This window comes from Sciurus carolinensis, chromosome 5 (genome assembly GCF_902686445.1).
Source record: "Sciurus carolinensis chromosome 5, mSciCar1.2, whole genome shotgun sequence".
In the NCBI taxonomy this organism is placed as follows: Eukaryota; Metazoa; Chordata; class Mammalia; order Rodentia; family Sciuridae; genus Sciurus; species Sciurus carolinensis.
Window position 1 is genome coordinate 119461316 of NC_062217.1, and position 11590 is coordinate 119472905.

At 33.2% G+C, this 11590-nt stretch overlaps 1 protein-coding gene across 2 annotated transcripts in view; it reads right to left on the reverse strand.

Moving 5' to 3' along the window:
* Nucleotides 1–11590, reverse strand: part of Ctnna3 (catenin alpha 3) — a 1721400-nt gene that overhangs the window by 1578799 nt on the left and 131011 nt on the right. For both annotated transcript variants that reach the window (XM_047553944.1, XM_047553945.1), the window contains exon 4: nt 5609–5775. In XM_047553944.1, coding sequence (XP_047409900.1) covers nt 5609–5775 — 167 coding nt within the window. The remainder of the gene's footprint in view (nt 1–5608; nt 5776–11590) is intronic.

Here is an 11590-nt window from a genome sequence, read left to right on the forward strand (position 1 = left end):
GTCCTAACCTTATTTTTCTTTAAATCTTAATGTAGCTTTATGTATTTTCCCTAAGATCTTATGCAAAATATTCATGGCTTCTAACTGCTCTTACCTGAACAGTAATTTCTCCCTATATAAACTGTTGAGGGTTTTGACAATAAAAAGCTTTAGAATGCATTTTTGTTTGCATGTACCTACCTTTCAATTAAAAAAAAAAGCCTCAACTACCACTGATGGCTAATGTATAAGTTTCTGTCAATAAATACTCATCATATTTAGAATCATTGTTCAGTCTACAAATGCTTTATAACAATTTGTGTAGCAAATGTAAATCATATATTTGACATAAGTTATTAAATATTGGACCAAGGTTAGGGAACCTTCATTATTTAACTATATGTTAACTCAGGGCAGATTACAGTGTATGTTTCATTGACAGTTGCTCAGTGACCCATGTTTGCTCTTGTTGATGGTCTTAATCTATGTCCTTGTAAATGCTGAATCATAATTGCATCTCTGGTAGGGTAGTCTCAGTGGAAAAACAATGATTTAATAGAGACAAGAAAGCATAAAGAAATCATGAAATGTATAGGTACAAAGTATTAATCAAAAGGAGAATAGCATTTAATTCACCCAATGTTTAAAATGAAATATACTTCCATAGTGATGAAAAATTCTGTTTTTTAGAGAAAGTTCCAAGAAGAAAGAAGTAAGACCACTGAAGAAAAATTTGTGAAAAGTAAGGAACTCTTTGATGCTGTGCAAAAAAGAACAAACACAAAAAATATAGCAGGGACTTATATAAGAGAATAAGGGGGAAAAGATCAGAAATGTGCTTATAATATTAAAGATAAATGGGAGGAGAGAAAAGACAGGTCTTTCTCCATTATATTCTAAACGAAGGCAAGAAATAAGAAACTAATCCATTTTTTTCGGAAAGAAGTGTGTGTGCCCAAAAGAAGAAATCCCTATCTTTAAAGCAGATGCTACCCCCTGCCATATACATGGGCACATACACATACACACACACACACACACACACACACACACAGAAAAAATCTATAAAACATTATTATATGCTAGGGGGGGTGTGTGTGTGTGTATGTGTGTGTGTGTGTGTGTCTGTGTGTGTGTCTGTGAACACAAGCACACATGTGTGTGCATGTGTGTTTTATAGGTAACTACAGAATTTTTCTTAAGGAGGACACTGTCTATACTGAGAAAAATGCCATAAGGCATAAACTGAAGTGGACAGTGATATCCTGAGAGCACAAATTAGCAGACGTCAAGTTTGGTGGTAGAGAGATAGCAACTCTTTACCACATTCAAATGAACAGGAGTTTAGGGGTGTGAAAGAGAAGAAGTGGAGAGAAAAAAAGGTGGAAGAGCAAAGATATAACATTGCTAAAGTACTTTAAAAATTTCTAACATCCAAATTGAAGCCACTTATGATATATTGGGGGGGGGGCAGGATATTGTTCTTTTTATACGTGAAAGTGTATTTTGACATATTTTACATATGTGGAACTTATGATATATTGTTACAAAACAGAAACACCTCGCTTCCATCTTCCCAAGTTCCTATAAGGTTTGCTATATTCATAGACAATCATTATTGAGAGAGATGGTAGGGGGATCCAATTCTAGATGAATATAATGCAGAACAGGAATAGAAAGGCAACCCATAAATGAAAGCATGACTTCAGTAAAAGCAAAAGTTTAGAGCCCAAGGTGACCTTGGATATATGAGTTCCCAGAGAATTCACAGAAATCTTGAAGAGGACATTATATTTGACAGGATACAGAATGAGGGTACAAATCAATTATATCTAGATCTTAAGGGCAAGAAGATCCCAGCAGACAAGTAGTTCTTTGACCATAAGTAAGTAGATTGTGAGTAATTGAAACATGAAGGTTAGAAAAAAAGGAATATAAGCAAGCTAGCAATGGTCACTTAGAGCTCTTATTGGGTTATTAAGAGTAAGTCATGCCAAACTAAATTCATTTCCTTTATAACTGAGATTACTAGACTGATAAATCCATGATGTCACAGACAATATATCTTGATTTCAAAAAGTCTTTTGGGGAAGAGATTGAGGCTGAAATAAAGAAACATAGTTTATACAGTAGCCCAGTGAAGCAAGCTAACATCTCATTTCAATAACTTTACTCCAAGTATGCTAATATTTCACTGGTTTTAACACAAAGGAAGACATGACACTGTTGTCCATGTCATTAAACATTTTTTATTAATAACTTGGTTAAAGAAATTTGATACTGACACCAGGCTAAGAGGAGATGAAAACAATCAAGAGCCAAAAAGATCCTGATGAACTACAACAAAAATCTAGATTGGACAAAATCAAATTTGATAAATTTAAATGTAACACCTACCTTTTCATATTTAAAAAAAATGAAACTAGTATCAGATGAGGAAGACCTTAACTAAGAGTAGTTTAAGTTCAGACTTGACAGTATTATAACTCTCAAAATCAACATGAACCAACAGCATGACAAGGCTACTGTAATAGGTAAGATAATATTAAGACATTAAACAGGGAGGAAATTATCTGAATTTATTTTGGAATTTTCACATCAAAGAGTTTGTTTAAATTTCAAAATGTTTTGATTTCTACATTTTATGTGACTTACTTACAATCTAGAATACACATAGAAAAATATTTCCAGAAGTGATTTTGGGAATTTCTATTTCTTGTAATGGCAAAGTAGTAATTCAGTCCAATTCAACTGCTGAGAGAAATGAATAAGGTTTGATGAAATATAAAATACTTCATCTTAACAACATCAGAGCTAATAAGATAGTGAGAAATTTCCTGAGATGAGTGCAAGAAATGCAATGCTCAGCACACAATCAAATATAGCAATTCACATGAAAAGACAAGACACCATGAGCAAACCCCAAGGAGATGATAAGCAGAAGCAGACACTCAGAAAGGCTGGACGCTGGGTTTTTTAGATCTTGAGCGTAACAACCTATTTATCATGCTCAAAAGTAGATCAAAATAAAGATTCAAAATTTCGATAGGAAACTAAAAATTATATCTGTGACATAGCCAATTTGAAAAAAATAAAATTTCAGGAATGTTCAGAGTCATCTAAAACTGTCATCCCAGGCATATCCAAGGATCAATAAATTTTTAACCTAGATAAGGGGAGAGATAGACAAATCCCGAGAGAAAATTATTTGGAAAATGCCTTTTCTATTTCTTATAATGGCAAATTAATAATTCAATCCAATTCTGCTGCTGAGGAAAATGAATAAACTTTGGTTTAAGCAAAGATAAATAGGTTTCTTTGCTGCAGTATTTCTCAGCAATTTTAATATACTTATGTGCATTGAAAACTTTCAGAGTAAATTTCTGTGTGTGATTCTGATCATAAAAAAAATTTTATTCATGTTCCATATTTACAAGATAGGTGCTAAGGATACTTTTCAGGAAATGTTATACTTAATAATCCTCATCTTGATCATCTCAAAAAAAAATTAGGCATTTTAGCCAAGCATGGTGTTGCATCCCTATAATCCCATTGACTAGGGGTGCTGAGGGAGGAGGATCACAAGTTGGAGGACAGCCTCAGCACATAATATATATATAGTGAACACCTGTTTCAAATTTTTAAAAAATAATAAAAAGAGTTTAGGATATGGCTCAGTTTTAAAGTTCCTGTGGATTCAATCCCCAGTACCCTCCACCTGCCAAAAAAATTAGCATCTTAATTTTACACACCTTGAAAGAAGTGAGTTGATAGCAATTCATGTATCACCTTTCCACAGGGATGAAATAATTATGTGAGTTACTTAGAATTTATCACAAATGGTCTTCCTTTCTCTTTGATAAGATGCCACTTCACTTTTCACAGATGAATTATTTTGTACTATACATACTTACAAATTACTTAAATGATCTATAACAAATACAGGTTCTGACAAGGCACCAGTAAGTGTGAAGAAAATGGTTGGATTTTAAAATATTTTCTGACATACCTAACATCCTGAACATCCAATTATAGGCCCAGGAACTTGTCTAAATACTTCTAATAGTTATTTGTAGGTAAAGCTCTTCTAACCCTCAGAGTACTGAGTTTCAAAAGTGTTTTTTTTTTCCCCCTGTTGCTTTAAACAAGATATTTAAATTCAAGTATCTCAGTTTCCTCATTCGTAAAATAGGAATCAGTACTATTAGGAGCATCAAGTTAAAGAAGATAATCCAGCACATGTTTACCACATTATAAAACCCAATAAATATTAAGTATAATTTTTATTGCAAAAACTACTTTGATGTTTATTTAATGACAGGATTTGTGAATTACCTAGCACTGGGCCTAGCTCTTAGGGGATCTCAATTGAAATGGAAATGAAGGTCATTGTGTTCTTATAACATTTATCTCCTAAGTGATTATAAAGTGGAAATTTTCATCTTACAAGAATCTTTCATTCTTCCCTATTTCAACAAATTAGAGGCTGAAATATAGGAAATACTGGGTTATCAGAACTAGGAATCACCTGGCACTCAATCTTTCATATTCATTTCTTATTTACAGCATTTATTAGTGTTTGTGTTCACATACGAGAAAACTAAATCTCAGAAATGTTTAGGGATTCAACTAAGATTGTTCAACAAATTAACAACCAAGTAATAAGAACAAAAAGAGAATTTCTTTTTTATAGTAGTAAAATTATCAAAAAAAAGGTATATGAAAGTACCAAGGAAGAGTCTCTCTAATGTTAATAGTAAATACAAGATGCAAAGAAAAATTTAACTTAGCAATTAGAGAAAAGGATTTTGATAAGAAGGTCAATCAAATAAGGTCATCACTTGCTTAATGGATAAGGATAGCACAACAACCAGGCTTTTTTATAAAAACACAGATGTACTTAGGGACAGAAGTTTATGGGTCCTACTTAAAGCAGGAAACTCAGCAGAGATTCCAAGAAATTTTTTGCAACTTTTTCTTCTGGATAATATCATAAACTAAATAAATTAAGAAATTTAAAAAGGCTTTTCCTACTGAAACTATGCTGGTGAAATTGTCAGACAAAATAAAGCAAGAAAAATATCTTGCTTTCCTCTCAGTTAAAATGTATTTTTACTAATCTTCATTTATACATTTTCATAATGGATTACTTTAGACACCACAAACTACTGTAAATATGCACTAATTACCCTTGATCTAGAGGAGTTTTCAAAGTAGAATTCATTTACAAACTAGAATAAACTTCCAACATCTAAAGAATTAAGATTTCTCTCAAATTATTTATGTCTATATTTATTATGTGATCTATATATTTCTTTTGTTATTATTTATTCATATTTATGTATGGCATAAAAATATAAATGGCCAAAAGTCTAGAACTTTCTCTTAACCATTTCATTATGAGCAAATCGTGTTCTGTTCTTCAATTTCCCACTGGCTTTAGGACTAGCTTCTGGCTTTATTCTTTTGAGATATATATTAGTCTTCAAAACCTAAGTCGGTCAGTTTTTGATGGGTGACATTAAGAAATGAAGGTGAGGCAAGGATGCACCTGGATTGACGCCAGTTTCAGGGAATGGAATTAGAAGTGAGAACAATGCCAAAGCAAACTAAGCCATCTTTTACTTACAGATGACACATGCTGCAAGAGACACATGACATCAATCATGTCCGCAAGGATAAGGAGTCTGGTAACTGCAGCCAACAAGGCACGGGCAGCTTGAACCACAGCCTCCCTTTTCGGGAGATAACAGGGGTCATCTGTAAATCTCTCAGCTGATACCTTCAGAGCTTCACCTGAAAAACACAGCCCCAAATAAGTTATACTTTAAGTTTTAACTTATGCCTATTTCAGCATTTATCATTCAAACTGATTGCAAATACAGTCCGTGACTAAGCATAATATTAAAATACTATCAGTTGATGCTAGAATATTGTCTCTTAATAAACAATGCAGGTTCAAACTGACACTTGTTTTTGATAAATGCTCTGAAGTTTAAGAAGCATGATCCTATCTTACTTCAAGAAAATTATGCTCAATTGAGTAGCAACATCCAGTAAAAGTTGCTGTCAACTTCTGCATTTGCTGAATCTCAATTACTGTGAAAAATTTCATTATAAGACTTCAATCATAAACACTCTTGCTTATAAAAATAAGTTAAATATTCATCAAGTTAGTTTTTAACTCAATGGATATTAGAAAAGAACTAACCTGTAAAATAATGAGAACAGTTCTCTGATAAAAGTTTAACATAGGCAGATTTATTCTATACCAATATAGTCAATTATATTTTAAATTTAGTCACAAAGGCAATACTTCACAGCACATAATTGTCAGAGAAATGCCATGTCTACTATTTTTAAGGTCTTTTAAAGTTTTTTTATTATAAAAATAATGTGTACTCATTGTTTTTAGAAGTTCCCAGTTCAGAAGGGTCTAAAATAGAGGAAAAATTCCCCTTTTCCCTAATCGAGAAATATAATTCATACAGAATTACAACTACTTTTTAGATCTTTTTAATTTAATCTTATTTTTATCATAAAATAATATGTGCCATTTCTTTTAAATAATACACTACAAAAGAGTATAAAATAAAACTTTAAAATTCTCCATGCTAATCCCTAAAAACATCAACTGTTCATCTCTTATATCTCTATCTAGAAATATTTCCATGAACATATAGCTTATACATATGTGTATATATGTAAGCATATATACATATGCTTTATATGTGTGTATATTTTGTTTATGTATGTTTTATGAAAATATACTCATATTAACTTATATTTTCCACAGAGATTTTATAGCATAAAAAAGTTTTTTTCCATATTATAAATGGAAAATATAAGTGGTTTCATACTGTAGAAATTTTCTACAATTTGTCATTTTCACTGACTAGTATATATTCTTTTCACACTGGAATATAGATATCAGGCAGTAATATAATATAGCAATTAACAGTGTGGATTCAAATCAGCTTCAATGCCGCTGTCCTTGGACAAGTCACTTAACTTTTTTATGATTCATTTTTCTTATTTGTAAATGGAGTAAATAGAAACAATAAATATCTACTATTTATGAGGAATAAAGAGTACTTGCCACTTGATTAGTAATATCATTCTTTTAAGTGCTTTATTGACATACTATAATATATGAATATTTTAGTTTTCACTTATTCATGAATGTCAACATAACGAATGGAATAAATTACTATTAAGCAAAACAAACAATATTGTTTCTTATCATAGACAAAACCTGTGAAGAGAGACTGGGACTGCCTCAGCATTTTACCATGTCTCTTTTAGCTCTCTTAAGCAACTCCAAGTTAGGAACTCAGATTCTGAAAGTCGAAGACTTCTGAGATCACATTCTTTTTTTTTTTTTTTTTTTTGCGTGCTGGGGATCGAACCCAGGGCCTTGTGCTTACAGGGCAAGCACTCTACCGACTGAGCTATCTCCCCAGCCCCTGAGATCACATTCTTATCCATCACTTCTTGTTCTAGGAACTTGGACACTTAAATATTTTCAGTGTCCTTAGCTACATGGAAAAGATAAAAATTATTACTGGTCTCACAGTGTTTCTGGGATATTTAGATAAGATAATTCATATTTTATATTTAGCACTGTATCTAAAACAAAGAATGCATTCAACAAATAGTAACCTTATTTCTCAGGAAATTTCTAGTAAAGATGGTAAATTTCTAATACCAATAAAAGGATGATTTTTATGTGCTTCTCTGCAAGTCAGAACTGCCACTAGGAGACTGAAAAATTAAACTGACCTCCAAAATTTAGAGAGCAGGTGTATTTCCACACATACAAAAAAAAGATTATCTGTTCCTACTGTGACTCTGAATTGGAGAGTTATAATGGTCTTTTGGAGAATACTGTTTTTGATTTCACATACTACTAAATGTATATTGAAAAAGAACTATGTATTTTTGACTCAAAAAATACTAGGATGTTGAACAACTGGGCTGAAGAACCAAACTCAGAAAAAGATCATTTAAACAACTATTTTAGTCTTTGTCTCTGTTAAGGTAGAGCAAGTCAGGTAATACAGCTGGAAGGAGAAGTCATTCCCTGAAGTCATTAACATAGAGGCTATGAGTTAATTTCCTATTATTATTGTCCCCACACACCACCCCCCAACCCAAGTACTCCTAATCCTTTTCAGTTGCTTTTAGCTCATACTTCTGACCCCAACTTAAAAATCACTTTCTCTGCAAATCCTTAGACCCCCATTATTAAGGCAGGTGGTACAGCAGAATTCTATGCCTCTGATCATAACCTCATATCCATGTAATGAACAACTTGTATCAAAGTCTATCTCCTGTACCATAAGAATAGTAGAAGCAATATTCCCAGGATCTAGAATAGTACCTGCTTTATCACATGTATTCAATATAAGGGATCACTGAAGGAATATGTAAATCAGCATTATTCAACTTTTTTTGACAAAATGCATTATTCCTATATGACACATGACAACATCCTAGGCATCCAGGACATAGAGATTGGCACAAACCAATTTTGTGGCACAAGAAGTTCATAATCAACTTAGAGTGAACATACTCTGATAGATACAATCTAAGCAGGGTGCCGTAGAGCCTATACAAATTACAAGACACAGAGAAGGACTTACCTCTGCCTGAAGTGTTAGAGGACAGAGGAATGTTATAAGTAAGAACAGAATGTTTCAACTGCTAACAAAGAGCTAGTTATCAACTATAGCCCCCTCACTGTCAAATTTTCTGTCAGAAGAAAATGACTGTTTTCCTAATAGAAAATTTTATTCTTAATCTACATGTAGGGAGTCTACAGTTTTTAAATAGCATTCCCAATCTTGCTTATCATGCTGTAACTTTGAAGTTTAATGATTAGTGTTATGGTTTAGATTAGGTATGCCCCAAAAGATCATGTGTGAGACAATGCAAGATAGTTTAGATTTAATAACCTAGTCAGTGCATTAATCCCCTGACAGGGATTAACTGGGTGGTAATTATAGGCAGGTAGGGTGTGGCTGAAGGAGGCAGGTCCCTGGGCCATGCCTTTATGCCTTTGGGATATATGTTTTGCCCTGATTGAGTAAAACTCTCTCTCTCTCTCTTCTCTCTCCTCTCCTCTCCTCTCTTCTCTTCTCTCTCTCTCTCTCTCTCTCTCTCTCTCTCTCTCTCTCTCTCTGTCTCTCTCTGTCTCTCCTGGTACCATGTTCCCAGCTGCTTTCCTCTGCCACACCCTTACACCACAATGTTCTGCCTTACCTCAGGGCCCCAACAATAGAGTTGGCCTAGTCTATGGACTGAGAATGCTGAAATCATGAGCCCCCCCACCCAAATAAATTTTCCCTTCTCTGCATTGTTCTTGTCAGGCCTTTTGGTAACAGCAGCAAAAGAACTGACTAAAACAATTAGGAAATTCCATTTTTTTTAAATACATACAAATGACTACATTTTGCCTTCATAAATCCCACTTCATGCATAAAAGCAATTTACTAAAGATCTTGAAAATACCACAAAAACTAGGTACTGAAAGCTTTTTTCTACTGGACTCATTTGGCTCTTTCCTATAAAATATGCTCTTTTAAATCTTAAAAGAAAAATCAGTTATGAAAAATCAGTTATGAAATAAGGTACAAAAGTATAAGTCTATGAATATTTACAGAGGCATGTCTCAAGCATATGTAAGTGTAATATATAAAAACTTCTGAATATAAAAACTGATATATAAAATTATTATGTGATAGTATAAGTAAACCTCAGGAGTACAAAAAGAAAGTTTTGACCAAATATACACATTACAAAATATTCTTCACTTTACAAAAGATTCCTACAATGATCTTTCACAAGTTCCTTTACTGCATTTAAAAATGATTTCACTTCTCAAAGTGATTATGTTGATTATAAACTTGAAAGTGAAAGAAAATATGGAATAAGCAAAATATCCAGAGGAGAAAGAAAGAAAAACCAAAATGAAAAGGAACAGGTACTAAATTTCAAATATCTTCCAACTTTTATAATTAAGATTATGTTTATGATTCAATTAAGATTTCTAGAATATGCCTTGGGTCATCCTTCTGTGTGTGTGTGTTTTACTATACACATGTAACATGCACTAGTGTCTATTAATTGATCTAATATATAATAACATTCTCTGGTATAATGGGGTTCACTGATTGAAATTGGGCACTAAGGGTTTGGTTTTATTTATTTTTAATTGGGAAACTGCCAATTTGAATTTGAAAGCTCCAATGAGGTAGAAGCTTGAATATAACTTTGGAGCAGACTATTCTTTTATTTGGCAGGGAAGAAATAAGATGACTTCAATTAGATCCTAAACTTACACAGATATTTTTTTAAAGGCAAATACCTTCCTTTAAAGAGTTTGAGACAGTGTGGCTAAAGGAAGAAAACCTTATCATGGCAGAGGAAAGATGGAAACTGCTGCTATGCAGAATCAGGCTTGGGTGCTACAAGGGTATCAGCAGGTTTACACACTCAGAGTGAAACTGCATATGGTTGCCATTGAAAGATACTATGTTTTATTTCTTTTTTATTATCTTCAAACTCTCAATGAAGTCTTAATAAAGGCTAAGTATTACCCATTATTAAGACATGACTTTTAAAATATATTCTATCTAATATACGAGTCATACGTTTTCCATTCTGGTGGTGAGGCAAGTGCTATTCTCAATTCTCTGCAAATGCCAAGGCAGAGTAACAAAGACCACATTTCTTTTCTAAAACCAAAAACGACAAAAGAGGTGAAAAAATAGTTATTAAAGCGCTGAATGTCAGGCAGTGGAAGATAATAATCCCTGAGAATTGAGAAACAAACAGAATAAGCCTTTTGCTAGTTCCAGCTTACTGCCAAGAGACTTCTCAGACCACAAAACAAGAAGGGAAACCACAGCAGAACCTGACAAACTCTGAACTGAGAGGCAAAGTTGAGAGTACTGGGGGATCAAGGCAGCTAAAACACACATGGTAGAGAATAGGAAAGGGGAGAACTCAGAAGATCTACAGAGGTTTCCACTTGAGTATTCTGTTGAATAATAATCATCCCACACATGGGAAGAAAATACCCAAATCTGGAGCAAGAACCATCCAAAAACATTTGAGGTTACAGGTAATTTGGCATTCACAGAGAATTGAGAATATCACTTGTACCACCACCAGAATGGAAAACTTTATGACTTGTATATTAGGTAGAATATATTTTTTAAAAAGTCATGCCTTAATAATGGGGAATACTTAGCCTTAAACTGAGCATTGTCCCAGCCCTTCCTAACAAAGCAATTCAGAGAAAGCAAATTGCAACCTTCAAGACCAGCAGCAGACATGCATTAGGGAGTAGCTTGGACAGATAAAGGCAAAAGGAGGCCATTAAAATGAGTCAACTAAAGTGGAAGGTCATGACCAGTCAGCCATTAAGCACTGAATCACTGGGAACTCTCGAAATGAGCTTGAAATACTTTGATGGGACTAATTATATAAAACTTGAAAATATCAATTTTTCATTAAACAAAGTTTGATTAAACCAGTTTCTATAGAAGTAGTGGAAACATCTCCTAACATCTCAACTGCAATATAGTAGAAGCTGTCTAAAGAG